The 16,074-nt window shown below is 37.9% G+C and overlaps 1 protein-coding gene across 2 annotated transcripts; it reads left to right on the forward strand.

Annotated features, from left to right (window-relative positions):
• Positions 1–3,638: 3,638 nt before the first annotated feature.
• On the forward strand, positions 3,639–8,513 carry LOC115987322 (GABA transporter 1-like). 2 transcript variants are annotated; one of them, XM_031110853.1, is made up of 7 exons: positions 3,639–3,855; positions 4,683–4,805; positions 6,104–6,198; positions 6,341–6,527; positions 6,653–6,783; positions 6,989–7,204; positions 7,917–8,513. In XM_031110853.1, the coding sequence occupies exons 1-7, from the start codon at positions 3,660–3,662 to the stop codon at positions 8,310–8,312; spliced, it is 1,344 nt and encodes a 447-aa protein (XP_030966713.1). In that variant the 5' UTR covers positions 3,639–3,659; the 3' UTR covers positions 8,313–8,513. The 2 variants fall into 2 exon arrangements, with proteins under 2 accessions (XP_030966713.1, XP_030966714.1); XM_031110854.1 differs by lacking the exon at positions 4,683–4,805 and having other exon boundaries at positions 7,917–8,412.
• The last annotated feature ends 7,561 nt before the right edge of the window (positions 8,514–16,074 follow it).

The raw sequence follows: 16,074 nt of genomic DNA on the forward strand, positions 1-16,074 counted from the left end.
AAAGGCTAGGCCTTGGTCACTGGACGGTAGTTAATCATGGTACTCATGGTGGACACGCAGAGACGAGCTAAGGTTGTCCGTGGATCTTATCCATGAAGCTTCATGTTCTTATTTTTCCTCTCCCTTTTTTGGGTACCCTGGTTTTCGGCCCCCCCTTTTTTTTGGCGCATTTACATTATATAGCCCTTCTCGGTTGATCCCGACCTTTCATCTGTTGATCAGGCAGGCACCTATTCGAGTACCTGTTCCATCAGCCGCCTCCCCCTACTTTCTGTTAGTTGCAATAACCGAAACCACACTGTTTAGGAGTCTTTTCCCATCAATATGGCTAGGACGTTTGTGGGCGCATTCAATGCAGATGTGACGTCTTTTCCTTGAACCACTCCCACTCCGTACCCCCATGTGAGCCCCATTTTACTCGCCTTTTCTTCTGGGGGCACTTTGAAGGCTGCCTTTGACGACATGTCGCTTTTCCCTTTGAAGTCTTGGAATGCCGAGGACAGGGTCATCTTCGGTTGCATCTCTAGGCTATTTGGTCTTTCATTACTTGTCCTCGGCAACTACTATCATCGGTGCGGGCCCTGAGTCCTAATGGAAAGTGGGCCGGGTCATAAGTTCTCTGGCCCCACAACTCCAAACGAGCGAAAATAGTTAAAGTTTTGCATAGTAGATTCCACTTTCTTTTTTTGGTCTAAACCCTTTATTGCTGTAATTTTCCTTGTAAATAAAAAATGTGGAGGTTTACCTATATTATCAATGCCAACCTTGCCACTGCGTAATATTCCTCTTCATCAGGAGATTCTTATGATTGTTTTTTTTTTTTTTTTTGTTCAATTGTGTGTGGTCTATTAAAGGAAAATGATGTTTGTATTGGTGAGTACACTAAATTCCATGGACTATGGTTGATTCAGCCACTATTCATTTTATACCAAAAGATTGTTCCGAATGAGACAATGTGAAGGAAGTGGATGGATCGATACTTTAATCTTGGGAAAGCATCTTTTGATAATTAATCTACCCTTAATCTTGAAACATGATTTAGACACCTCTAAGGCCACCATTCTCTCTCATTGACGATATACTACAACGTTCATAGGAGGCCTAAGACTGAATTTTTTTTTTTTTTTTTTTTTTTAAAAGGCCTTATAAAAAGTTAAAAACTTTGGAACATCTACAAGAAGTGACTATTTACTATTTAGTTTTACTAATCATTTTCTCAAAAAAACAGGAAAAAAGTTTTACTAATCCGCTGTTAATTGCTTTAGTATGAGTATTGTTGGTTTCAAAAGCCAATTTGGATTACATGATTCTAAATGGCTCTTAAGAATTTATAAATTTGATTGGGTTTGTTTGTTTGTTTGTTTGTTTCTATCCCATTTATAATGCTCAATGTGGAAATTAAGATGACCAACTCATTAGTCATTATCACTATTGTTAAATGTTTTCATGCGTAAGTACAAATTACATGCTAGTATATATAAATATAGAATATATGCAAAAAATATTAAATTAAATTATTATACATATACATAATTGGGTCTAGTTAACGTGTACTAATCAATCATTTTTAAAAATATTTTATGATAATTTAAAAAAAAAACTATCATTTTCTATAAAAAAAATCTCTAAAAATAATTTATTAGTGAATACCTAATTTTAGATTTTAATTATAATCTGTTTTAGTTTGATCCTTTGATGTGTACAGTGTACCTAACCAGATTCCCAATTAGATCCGCTTAACGTGACCTATTTAACAGGTCTACTTTCAGTACTTTGAAATTTGAATCATATAGTCGCTTATAGTGCTTGCTTGGTTTTTATTTTTTTGATGAACTGCTTGCTTGGTTGTGGCCTTGAATTCCACACTTTGACATTTCTTAGATAGTTTGGTCATACATCTACTCGTCTGCTTTGTTTCGTGGTGACTTTTTATTTTTGGGGAGGCCCCAAAAGTGCTTGAAGTTCACACTATGACATTTTTTTTTTTTTTGGAAGGTTCATTGTCTTTAGTGCACTAAACTCGGCCAAATTATAACACGTAACCTCAAATTATTTCATTTTTTTAAGATCTTAATTTAGTCAAGCAACTATTATTAATGAACTTAGAGTTAGTGCCAAATTTTATATAGTTTTTATGAGGGCATTTTCATTTCTATACGGACGGTTACAGAGGGCTGGGTTTTGATTTTCTGAAGATTTGATTTTTTTATTAATTTGATTTGATTTTTATTATTATTAATTTATAATTAAATTTGGTACTATTTGTGAGGGAGTGATTATGTGTGTTAAACCTTTATTTTCAATGTGCAATAACAATTGGAGGGTGGAAGTGTAGGGGTGGCAAAATTGGATATGACTTGCGAATCTGACACGATACAAAATTAGCAAGTTATGAGTTGAAACTTAATGAGTTCGTGTCATATTCGGGTTGACATGACTGACCCATTTAATAAACGGGTTGGGTTAGTGTTCAACATATAAAACTCGTTTGACCCATCTGACCCGTTTAATTAAAAGACATTTCACCAATATACCCTTCAAACTTTAGGTATATAAACTTATTAGTTGTTGTAGTTTATTTTCTTTGACATATTGTGATTGATTATTTGTGAATTGAGATATGCTTTAATTTTGAATGATTATTTGTAATGTTTTTTTTTTTTTTGAGAAATAATTACAACATGCTGCTAATCCTGTAGTTCGAACCCTTTCCCCCCTAGACTCCCAAGCACTTTGTACATGGGGAGGTGCCAATTCAGCTATAAGGCCTTTAACAATTATTTGTAATGTAGTTATTCGTTAGTTCTAAATTTTATATTAAAAATATTTATTTGTTTGTTTTTTCATAATTTTTTTTTTCATTTTGAGAAAATCTAATAAATAGGTAGACACGACTGACCCGTTTAATAAATGGGTTGTGTTAAAGTTGATGAATCTTGACCCGTTTAGTAAACATGTTAGGTTAATGTTGACCTATATAGTCGGATATTCATAAGTTGACGTGACACGAACTCGATACATGAACACGAATTGCCACCTAAGTGTGTGTTTGGATACCAATGAAAAATTAAAATTATTTTACTATTCAGCTTATTTTTGCTACTATTCATGACTTCACTGCACTTTTTGATACTATTCATGGGTTCTACGGTACTATTTCAACTAATTTTTACCTTTATCTACTATATTTTTAGCAATAAATTTTTAGTTTTAACAAAATAAAAATAGATCCTAAATAAAACTTTTCACATAAGGTACGTTTTGAATTTAAAATATTTTTTTAATTTATCTTCCAAACAAATAAGCAAAATTAAAATACAAGGAAAGACTGAAGGAGTGTAATACATGAATACAAATTTGCTGTATCATTTATTTGTATTTTATTTTATATTTCACTAAGTACAACTTACCATATATTTATTTAATTTTTTTTATTATAAAATAGTCAAAATTTAAAATAAAAAAAATAAACATATGATAAATTATGATCGATGAAAAATAAAATAGAATATAAAATGTGATACAGAAAAATTGTATTCATACACACAAATACGAGAGTGCTTTGGTTTTTTGGGACGTGAAAGAAACTATAAATAAATAAAAGTAAAACTGCTTTATTTTCAACTCCAATAGTCCAAGTAGCTGACAATTGGTGCAAAATGCATTCAGACATTATTCCGAGCACGCCACCCGCGGCAGCAGCAGCAGAGAAGCATGAAGAAGAAGAAGAAGAAGAAGAAGAAGGAGGAAGAGGGACGTGGAAGCACGCGGCTTTCCATGTGGCCACTACGATTGCCACTCCAGCTGCTTACGCTCCTTTGCCCTTCGCTCTTGCTTCTCTCGGTTGGCCTCTTGGTCTGTAAACTCTTCTCTTTGCTCTGCTTGCTTCGCTTAACATCTCTTTTTTCCTGTTTCTTTTTTTTTTTTTTTGGCAACAATTGAATAAACATGCAAAATAATTATAAATATGCAGAGTCCCATATACTAATTAATTACAACAAAGTGTGTCTCCATATAGCAGAAATCATTCATTTGTTTCATCATCACAACGGTGTGGTGTGGGACTGACAATATATATATATATATATATATTATAAGAGATATTATGCAACCTCGCGCGCGCGATGCCTTAAAATATCTTCTAATCTCCGAGACGACACTATTCAGCTTCTATTAGCAAAATATTATACTATAATAATAATAATAATAATAATATTGTTGATCTTGATGATAATAATAATTTGGTTACAAATGCGCTACTTGATTTTCTATCGGGAAAAGAAAGTATGGTCTGAACTGAGCTAATGTTACTATAATATTGTTATTGTTGATGATAATGATAATTTTACTATCTATCCTATTAATTCCTACCTAGGCCTTACAATATATGAAAATCATACTCCATACATCTAACTTAATTCGGGTTGTTATGTATGAATATTTTTTTTTAAATTTGTCTATATTAATGCTTTAAATTAAACTACTAATTTTAGTTTTCTTGTCTAATTTTAATTATTTGGTTAATACTCTCTATTTTATCTTTTACCTTTTTTTTATGATATTTTTTAAATTATATTTTATGAAATCTATTTTAGCTTTTACCTATACCAAAAAAAAAAAGAAGAACTTTTATTGTATTGTGGATATGTTGTTAGAATTAAGTTGCAACTCCCTCTGCCCAGGTGTGACTAGTTTAGTGAGCGGAACATTGGCAACTTGGTATTCTAGCCTTCTGATTGCGTCATTATGGAAATGGAATGGAAAGAAGCACATTACATATAGAGAACTTGCTGAGAGCATCTTTGGTTGGTATTTTCTAATTTCAATTCCACTTTTTAATATTAATATTAATATAAGAAAAGAAACAACCGTGAGTGAGTGAGTGACATCAATAGCAAGAATATTATAAAGAAAAGATTAAAACTTAAAATTGTTTCAAGGACAGCTTTATGTTTATCATAGACCACTACTTAAATTTGTTGATTAATTAGGAGAACTCAGATCAGATATCCAAGAATTGAGAAATCTAGAAAAAAGAAGGAATTCAGATTTAATTTTTCCCATTTCAGCTGTAATTATTTAGAATGGCATCACTGACTGGTTTGAGCTTATCATACTTGTACTTGCTTGTTAGATGTCTGCTATTGTATGATAGGAATCAAATGACCCTTAATCTCTATTGCTCTCAATCTAGTAGTTCTTCAAGGGGAATAGGCCTCCATCGATTCTTCGAGGGAATCAACCTCCAATAGCATTTCAAGAATGACTATTCAATGTATTATTCATCAATTCAATTCACATTACAATCAGTATTGAGCTTTATACCCTACTCACTAACTAACAAAGTACAAAACAACACAGCTTAGTTACTTAACTAACCAAGTACAACTTCCAATGCATTATCAACTAACTTGTAACCAACTCTGTACAAGTATCCCCTGCATCTCTGTACAAGCATCCACTGCACCTAACACAGCCACAACACACTACACCAGATGCACCCCCAATCAGAGTCCTAACATTGTAGCTAGAAAATTTTCTTGTCTTTGATTGTTAGATGCCTGCTATTGTCACAATATCTGAGAAAACTATTATTAATTATCTTCTAGTGGCTACTTGTACAATGTTTACAATTCAAGTCCATTGCCATGGACATTTATATGTATATAGGGTGAAGATGAAGTTACTCCTGATGAAAATTGTATTCTCCTTTGTCCTTCTAATTCTTCTATATAGAACTTTTGTATTAGAGCTTTGTTGGGTACATTTCTGAGCATTAGAACATTACCACTTGATTCCAAATCCTATTCCCTACCTGAAATGTAAGGCACAACTTGTTTGAACTTAATACCTACCATTTCTCAATTGATGAGCTATAGCTCTTGTGGTCATTTGTTTTAAATTATGACAATTATTTTCCTGAGTTACATGTGATGCACTTGTTTTTCCAACTACAGTGCTTACATACAGTTAAAATATCTCAGTATTTAGAATCCAAACCTGTGTTTTAAGTTGGATCTTTTAACTGTTTTAGCTTGTATCGCTTTTTCACCATATGTATTTCTGGTTATTTGACTGGAATTTTTTTCCCCAATTCTTGAAGGATTCTGGGGTTATTGGTCTGTTGCACTTTTTCAGCAGGTGGCTTCTTTGGGCAATAACATTGCCATTCAAATTGCTGCTGGGAGCAGCCTTAAGGTTAGGCAGTCTTAAAATGATAGATTATTATGATATGCGTTCCTCCTTATTTCTTACTGTTCATTTATTTCTTTTCTTTTTCTTTTTTTTTTTTTGGGGGGGGGGGGTGTTGTTGTTCTGTTCCATCTATATACGTACGCAGGCAGTTTACAAATACTTTCGTGAGGATGGTTCCTTAACCTTGCAGCATTTCATTATGTTCTTTGGAGCCTTTGAACTTGTTCTCTCTCAGCTTCCTGATATCCACTCATTGAGATGGGTAAATGCGTTGTGCACTTTCAGCACGATTGGATTTGCAGCTACAACCATTGGTGTGACAATTTATGATGGTGGGCTTGTCATGTTTTCCTTTGCCTTCTGCATCATAGCTTTATTGCTTGAACCAGTATTTTCCATAAAATTTAGTATCTTCATAGCTTCATCTCTGGCTTTATTTGATTTCATGTCCTTCCAGGTAAGAAGACTGACAGAAACTCAATAAGTTACAGTTTGCAAGGAAGCTCCTCTCGTAAGACCTTTAGAGCCTTTAATGCTCTTGCGATAATTGCATTTTCTTTTGGAGATGCAATGCTTCCTGAAATACAGGTAACATGTCATAAAAAATATTTTATAAATTCAGGGGTTTTCATTCTTATTCTTATGTTGATTTTCCTTTTCCATCTATTAAAAGTCAAATTTTATTTTTGTTTGGCTTTTGTGTACTGGTAGATGAACTAAGGGATAATATTTTTGAACAATACACATTCTTAACAATCAATATGGTGACTATAAACAACCATTTACTTTCCAGAATACCATGAGAGAACCTGCAAGGAAGAATATGTATAAGGGTGTATCAGCAGCATACAGTGTCATTATCCTGAGTTACTGGCAACTGGCCTCCTGTGGATACTGGGCTTTTGGATCAGAAGTTCAGCCTTACATATTATCTTCTCTAAGCGTTCCTGAATGGACAATTGTTATGGCAAATCTCTTTGCTGTGATACAAATATCTGGATGCTATCAGGTACTCTTTTTAAGGTTTTATAAATAAAAAGTTGCATTTAATGTAACATGCTTGACCATTATAGGTTTACATGATAGGTCTTTGTTTCTTGCTCTCTTTCTTCTTCTTCGTTATTTTTTTCTTGTATTATTTTTATTCTCAGGACAGAATTATAATTTAAGTTTAGCTATAAAATGAAAAGAAGGGTGTGATATAGATTTCAGAATACGCTTGATGCAAACATCTGAAAACTTCATTAACAACAAGGCAATGTGACAAACCTTTCTCAGTATTAGGTATCTATAAATAAATCCCTAAAAATGAGAAATTTAATAACCAAATATTCTTTGATTTTACACCATAGAAATCAGCAATTTGTGAAGTATAGATCAAATTGCGAAAATAGAAAAATGGAGAACAGCCATATATACATGCAGTCTTGAAAAAAGTGAGCAGTCAACAGAACACAAGCTTTCTCAATCATGACTTCTTGTACTCTCTCATTTATTCTTTAATGGTCTTTTCTTAAGTGATGCATCACCATTCCATCATAATTTGAATTTCAAATTTCTTTTTGTCTGTGTCTATGTCAAGCGAAATTCTTGCAATGTTGTGTTTTTATACTGGCATCTTCCCACATTTTTATTATTACTTCCTCTCTTGGTTCTGCATTAGTCATGTTTTTAAACGATTATGAATTCAATGCCTTTTTTAATTGAATTTTTTCTTTTAGATATATTGCAGGCCAACATATGCCTACTTCGAGGAAAATATGCTGTCCAGCAAAGCTACTGGCCGTTACCCCCTGAGAAAATACCTTGTCCGACTTATTTTTACTTCCATTTACATGGCTCTTATTACACTTATTGCTGCAGCCATGCCCTTTTTTGGGGACTTTGTGTCCATCTGTGGCGCAATTGGGTTCACTCCACTGGATTTTGTCTTCCCTTCTGTGGCATATTTGAAAGCGGGAAGAATGCCCAAGGATGCCAAATGTCGCCTTTCAATGCAGCTCCTTAATTTTGCAATATCTACCTGGTTCTCAGTTGTTGCAGTGTTGGGTTGCATTGGTGCAGTCAAGTTTATCATAGAAGATATCAAAACCTACAAGTTCTTTCATGATATGTAAGCATTTACATTGTTATAACTTATAATTGTTTTGTAATCATTGTATTCTCTTACATTGTTGTATCTCTAGATGTTTTGTGTTTCAATGAGTAATGTAATTCAAAATAAATATCATAATTTCAAGAATTAACTGTGGAAGAGGAGGGGGAGAGGGGGTGTTTGATATTTTGAATTTCGCCACAGCAGTGGAATATGTCTCACTTCGACAAAATACAAATAAATGGAAAAGAACATTTCCCACTATTCATGGAGTTAAAGACCATGGTAAGTGTTCTTTTCAATTTCAAAAGATCCTTATGAATTATTACTTTCATAGTCGAAAGTAGGATGATATGACTGTGCAAGCACAACAGACACTGACACATGCACGACACAGGTGACCTACACCACACAACCAACCTTTGGGCAACAAAACAAAGTACAACCGCTCCTAAATGATCACACAACAGCCTACTCTATCTCTCTTTCAATAGAAAAGAAAAAAAAAATTCAATCTGCTACATAAAATTCTATTACAAAAAGGGTTAGAGACAATTTTGCAGCTACCAGCATGATGTCTTACATTACATTATTCTTGATCTGCTACGGCATAGCCTCCTCTGATAATACTTGGCCACCAAACAGTAAACACTCTTGTATTTCTCAAAATAAGGAGTTGCATTTGGGATGTTGCAATGAAGTACTAAATTGATCAACTGATTTGCCTCCTTAGGTCAAATACTAATCCGTTGTTGCATGCTTCTATGGAAATTGTGGTCATGAACCGTCAATTCTATAAAAACCCTATAATTTAATTAATTAAACTACCTTCTTCGTTACAGTTTAGGCTACAGCCAACTGAGGTTTGAGCTCTTATAATTTGCACATAAACAGACATGGAATCCTTTATGAATGTATAATTAATGTCTCAGATAGGATAATGAGCTTCAAATGAAATGTGTAAATTGAGTTCAAATGCATGGTTATTTCATATTTATGAAGAGATGATGTTGAAACCACATATCATAATGCTCTAATTTCCAGCAGAGCAAGGTGTGATTGTTATAGTTGCTTTTCTGAATATAATTTTATACCCACTCCTCTCACAAAATAGTAGGTCTTACTGTTTAAAATCACCATGAGACCTACTAATCGTGTGTTTTGACCACATAAAATTAGTTTATAAGTATCAAATTATTTCTTGTGATTCATTGATGATATAAATAAATAGTCTATTTTGGAGTAAACATATGCACGCTTTTTAATAATTGAAGGTTGGTGAATCTAATTTTTAATAAGATTATGATGGGAAAGCAAAAAATGATTACTATCTCTGGATCATCCATAGGGGTCGTCCAGGAGCCGAGGGTTAGGTGTTTAAAGAGGTCGTCCATGGGAAAAGTGCTTGGACGATCACGTGACACGTAGGAAATTCTCAATGATGGAATTTACCCACATATGTTGAAGATCTAGACCACAATGAGAGCAAAACTCTTATTTATCACTATAACTTCCTCACAAATGCTTAACTTCTAGGAGCAGTTGTAGCGGATGAGATTGGAGGTTATAACTTCCATAGCCGTTGTGGAGGTTATGTTTGAACTTACTAATTCCCACAAATCTTGGGAAAGTTATTAAGCAAATAACCGTTCTGAGACCCTCTATATAAGGACTCGCCTACATCAAATCAGGGTAAGTTTTTTCTAAGATTACTCCTCTAAAGCCAGAACTCTAGTTTTCAGAGAAAAACTAATTTAATCATCAGAGGGTACTTGGCCGGTCCACCTCGGTCACCTTTTAATTGTGTGTTCTTCCTTTCAGGTCTTCCAAGCGAGTCATTGTTTCATTGAAGCCCGAAACATACAGCCTACTAATTCTATGTAGTATCAGATTATAAACAAAAATTATTTGTCAAGAGTTTTGTAGCTCAAATGGCACTTCATGGTGTTTATGTGTATATATATATATGTAAGGACACGATTCGTGGTGGACCGTAACAGTGTCGGGTTCGCACGTGAAAAGGCCCTAACAATATCATTTGTAGAGAGTGGGTTTGGAAGGCTAGGCCTTGATCGACAGGCGGTGGGTTTTTCGTGGTGTTCGTACAAGTTTAAATTTTCCTTCACCCCTGGAGTCTTTCTCCTGGAGGTGGGCTGGGAGGCTCTGGTTTTTGGTCATTTTTCCCAACCTCCTCTCTAGGTTCCTTATTTTTCCTTTTATACTCGCCTGCGTCCACTATCCTTCATCCACGTATAGGGTCAACTTTTCCAGGGCTGATACTTGTCCCGTCAGTCCATACCCAAAGTCGTTGGGAAGGGTTGTAAAAGCCAAAGAATGCGGCTCTGTCAGGTTCAGAGCATTAAATGGCAGTAACAGCAGCTTTCCCTGGATATTTTAGATCTTTCTTCCAAGTTTCAGTCCTATACCGTTTTTACCCTTCTTTCTGGGGGTACTTTGGGTTTGCCGAGGACTGAACTGCCCTCGGCGGTATCCAAAGGCTATCTTGTCGAGTTTGGGCCATAACCCTCCTCGGCTTGGGCCTTCGGATTCTCTCTGGGTAGATGGGCCTGGCCCATAAATCATTTGGGCCCCACAATAGCCCCTCAAAACCCGGTTGTCCAACCTCTTGGTTGGAAAGGGGGGTTTTGGTGATGTCGAACCTCTTCCTACGGCCCAATCAACTTGGCCTATTAATAATGCTGGCGGCTCTTCATCTGTCCAAGAAATGCACCGGTCTATGAGACAGTTTTTTGATTTCGCGTTTGATGCGTTCTTATCGTTTGGGTATCCAAAACGCGCTTTTAATAACCACTATTTACGAGACTACTTTAATTCGGCGGTTTGTTTTGATGGGGTGGAGAAACGGAACCGGCATGTTTGTGTTGGCAGATTCCTTTGGAGATCTGAACCTATTAAATGTCTCCCGCTCCACCCTCTGTATAAGAAGGAAAGGAGGAGGTTATTGTTTTTGTAAAGAATCCCTTTTCATCCTTCTGAGATTTGAAATACTTGGCCTCCCCTAGGGTTCATTTTACCCACTGGTTTATAAACTAAATCGTGATACACTTTACCATAACAACGAGTGATGCAGGAGCCAAACCCCTCCCATAAGCGCCATGTTCCAATAAAGCTCATTATGGCTCGATCGGGACAGGGATGGCGAAGACTCAAAATCAATCTTACCCTTCTTTCAGTCAAAATCCGAAACAGGGACTTGTCACGTCAAACTTTCGGCGTGACTGAGTCGAGAACACCCATCATCAGTACCAACCGCTCTCCTATGAGCATACCTAGTATGGCTCCAGTGTGTTGGGAGTCAGGATCGAGGCAGGGACTAAGTGTCTCTACTTCTTCCTCTTTTCCTTCACTGGTGCTATCCTCCGTCTCCCTTTCTTAGTTTTCCCAGCACCAGATCCATCCTGGTGCTTTCACTTCTCCCTCTTTTGCTCCTTTTTCTTTCTTTTCATCTCTTCTCTCTTCTTCTCCTCCTTCTTTACTCATGTCCTCCATCTTCTTCATTGATTTCTTCCTTACTATTTCCTTCTCCTTCATTTTTTCCCAAAGAAGGTTCTTATCGTAATATGAGCAGTATTGAGGCAGAGATTGTAGAGACTTTGAAGACGAGTTTAAAAGACGCCTGACAGTTTACTTATCTGTACTACGGATGTAATTGTTGCTTAGGCAGTTCACATTTTGTATAGGCTCGTTTGAGCCCCTTTTTGTACGTTGTAATAATTTTTCGTATTAATAAAAATTGTTGTTATTTTATTTCGCATGTTTTGTCTCTATGCCTTCTTTTTTTTTTTTTAAATTTACAAACGCTGTTCGGCACAATAATGTAGCATCTAAACCAATGACGACTAAGACCAAAATACTTGATAATAAAAAGATGTCGTCATAACTTTAATAGAAATGCTTGGCACAATAAGGCCGACCAGTGAAAAGTAATACTTACCCCCTGCTAGCCGAGGAGAAAAACGAAGGTTTGATGCCGTGTGAGGAATAACCATTTGAAGATATATCACCCACCAAATGAACAGCCTTCTTATACGACTAAATGCTGGGGCGTTCCACCACCTTCCTTACACCTTTATTGGCCTTAACCTTTTATGGTGTTTAAGCCGTGGATGAAGTGACCTGACATTTTTATCAAGTAACCCATCTTTACGAAATTCAAACCTTTTCTTATCAAAGTATTTGGTTTCCCCATTGGCTTGGGTCCGAGGACCATACAAGGCCTTGGTTCTGTCCAAAACTTGTAATAATTATAATTTTTTGTACTTGGTTTTCCCATAGGCTTGGGTCCGAAGACCATGCAAGGCCTTGGTTCTGTCCAAAACTTGTAATTTTTTTATGTACTTGGTTTCCCCATAGGCTTGAGTCCGAGGACCATGCAAGGCCTTGGTTCTGTCCAAAACTTGTAATTTTTTTATGTACTTGGTTTCCCCATAGGCTTGAGTCCGAGGACCATGCAAGGCCTTGGTTCTGTCCAAAACTTGTAATAATTATAATTTTTTGTACTTGGTTTTCCCATAGGCTTGGGTCCAAGGACCATGCAAGGCCTTGGTTCTGTCCCTGGGCTCCTATGCTGAACGGGCCTGGGCCGCGAATTTACTGGGCCCGCAAATTAAGAGGTATTTCCGTAGTCTTTGATCACGCGGTACTTTTTGGCGTCCCAGTGTTCGAGGTGCGCCTTCTCGAGACTCCTTTAGCCTCAGGGTTGCAGACGACGTTGGAAATCGAGCCAGAGACATTTTGTTTGTAGCGTTCCTTGGGACGCCGCGTGAGTAAAATGCCTCCACCTTATCTCTTAAATAAATAGGAGAGAAAGTCGCTTTACTTTCGCACAAATCCTTCAATCTTCTCTCCTAGTACATCATGTTCGAAGCGAGGGTTGGGGCAAAAGAGCTCTCTCCGCCACAAAGGCGCCGTGTCCTCCTGAGACTCCAGATGGTGAGGCACGGGCAAAGGAGGCACAAATTCAAGAGAATATTCCAGTTTGACAGAGGGGAAAGGGTGTTTCTCCCTCTTTTAGTCAAAATCCGAAGCAGGTTCTGTTCATGCCAAATTTTTGGTGTGTCAGAAGAAAGATTCTCCGCCCCCAGCGCCTCTGCCTTGTTGCAGGCAAATTTTTGGTGAAGGCTCCTCAGCTTCCGGCTCCCTGCATCTTTCCCTCAGCGGTGTGAGGCTTAAGTCGGGTTCTTTTGCTGCCTGAGTTATGGGCGTGCAAAAGCATTGAGGAGGAATAAGGTCTCGAGGCAGTAGCCAACTTCTCCTCTGTGCTACCTCCTCGGCTTTATCTTCACTCTCTTGTATTTTTCGTTACTTACGTAGTTAGCTTCAATGTAAGTTTTGTTTCAGCTTTTCATTGTACACTGTACTGTTCCTTTGTCTTAATAAAATATGTGTCTATTTCTCTATACATATCTTTCTTCTCCGTAACAACTACTTTATGCATGAATATTAAATATAAGCTTGCCCTTAATGATATTCCAGGCAGAAAAATGCTTTAACACAGATTCCAACTAGTTTAAACTTACAAATATTATCAAGCATAACAAGGTTAATTCTCAATAAATTAAACTCTTGGAACTAACCGGGATAACTGCTGAGTGCTGCGCGATGCATGCTAGAGCGATGTCCGAGAACGATAAACTCTAAATAATTCGTCCGAGAGGGTAGCCGAGTAGCGAGGGACTTTGGTTGTGCTTTTGGGTAATATGTTGTGCTGTATCGCATCAACCCCTTTGATACTGGGGATCCGAGGGTAGACCAAGGAATCCGCGCAATCAAGGTATTAACCCATCTGTTAACGCGGAGTTCTCTTCGGATGGATTTTGAGGTTTATGTGCCATAGTTTTTTTTTTTTTTTTTTTTTTTTTTTTTTTTTTTAAATAGTTGGTTCCTCATCCAAGTAGTTGGTTTCCCCATAGGCTTGAGTCCGAGGACTATGCAATGCCCTAGTTCTGTCCAAAACTTAGTTTTCCTCATCCAGGTAGTTGGTTTCCCCATAGGCTTGAGTCCGTGGACCATGCAATGCCTGGTTCTGTCCAAAACCTAGTTTTCCTCATCCAGGCAGTTGGTTTCCCCATAGGCTTGAGTCCGAGGACTATGCAATGCCTGGTTCTGTCCAAAACCTAGTTTTTCCTCATCCAGGCAGTTGGTTTCCCATAGGCTTGAGTCCGAGGACTATGCAATGCCCTGGTTCTGTCCAAAACCTAGTTTTCCTCATCCAAGTAGTTGGTTTCCCCATAGGCTTGAGTCCGAGGACTATGCAATGCCCTGATTCTGTCCAAAACTTAGTTTTCCTCATCCAGGTAGTTGGTTTCCCTATAGGCTTGAGTCCGAGGACTATGCAATGCTCTGGTTCTGTCCAAAACCTAGTTTTCCTCATCCAGGTAGTTGGTTTCCCCATAGGCTTGAGTCTGTGGACCATGCAATGCCCTGGTTCTGTCCAAAACCTAGTTTTCCTCATCCAAGTAGTTGGTTTCCCCATAGGCTTGAGTCCGTGAACCATGCAATGCCCTGGTTCTATCCAAAACTAGTTTTCCTTATCCAGGTAGTTGGTTTCCCCATAGGCTTGAGTCCGAGGACCATGCAATGCCCTGGTTCTGTCCAAAACCTAGTTTTCCTCATCCAGGCAGTTGGTTTCCCCATAGGCTTGAGTCCGAGGACTATGCAATGCCCTGGTTCTGTCCAAAACCTAGTTTTCCTCATCCAGGCAGTTGGTTTCCCCATAGGCTTGAGTCCGAGGACTATGCAATGCCCTGATTCTGTCCAAAACCTAGTTTTCCTCATCCAGGCAGTTGGTTTCCCCATAGGCTTGAGTCCGTGGACCATGCAATGCCCTGGTTCTGTCCAAAACCTAGTTTTCCTCATCCAGGCAGTTGGTTTCCCCATAGGCTTGAGTCCGTGGACCATGCAATGCCCTGGTTCTGTCCAAAACCTAGTTTTCCTCATCCAGGCAGTTGGTTTCCCCATAGGCTTGAGTCCGAGGACTATGCAATGCCCTGATTCTGTCCAAAACCTAGTTTTCCTCATCCAGGCAGTTGGTTTGCCCATAGGCTTGAGTCCGTGGACCATGCAATACCCTGGTTCTGTCCAAAACCTAGTTTTCCTCATCCAGGCAGTTGGTTTCCCCATAGGCTTGAGTCCGAGGACTATGCAATGCCCTGGTTCTGTCCAAAACCTAGTTTTCCTCATCCAGGCAGTTGGTTTCCCCATAGGCTTGTGTCCGTGGACCATGCAATGCCTTGGTTCTGTCCAAAACCTAGTTTTCTCTTTGTGTGGGATCTTGGCTTTAGGGGAATTAGCTCCTCAGCCAAGCCCCTAGAGTTTATCCATATGATTAACGCTATCAAGTGCCTAGTTTGCTCTTTACGGGGGACGTTGGCTTTTAGGGAGTTAGCTCCTCAGCCAAGCCCCTAGTCAAGAAACGTAGCCCCTAGCAGAACTTTATACTAGAACTCTATAACCAACGGTTAGAAATAACGAAGAAACTCTATCGACCCACATCCTATACCAACACACAAGCCTTCCCCACAGACGGCGCCAATTGTAAGGACACGATTCGTGGCGGACCATAACAGTGTCGGGTTCGCACGTGAAAAGGCCCTAACAATATCATTTGTAGAGCGTGGGTTTGGAAGGCTAGGCCTTGATCGATAGGCGGTGGGTTTTTCGTGGTGTTCATACAAGTTTAAGTTTTCCTTCACCCCTGGAGTCTTTCCCCTGGAGGTGGGCTGGGAGGCTCTGGTTTTTGGCCATTTTTCCCAACCCCCTTC

Source organism: Quercus lobata, chromosome 4 (assembly GCF_001633185.2).
Source record: "Quercus lobata isolate SW786 chromosome 4, ValleyOak3.0 Primary Assembly, whole genome shotgun sequence".
Taxonomy (NCBI): domain Eukaryota; kingdom Viridiplantae; phylum Streptophyta; class Magnoliopsida; order Fagales; family Fagaceae; genus Quercus; species Quercus lobata.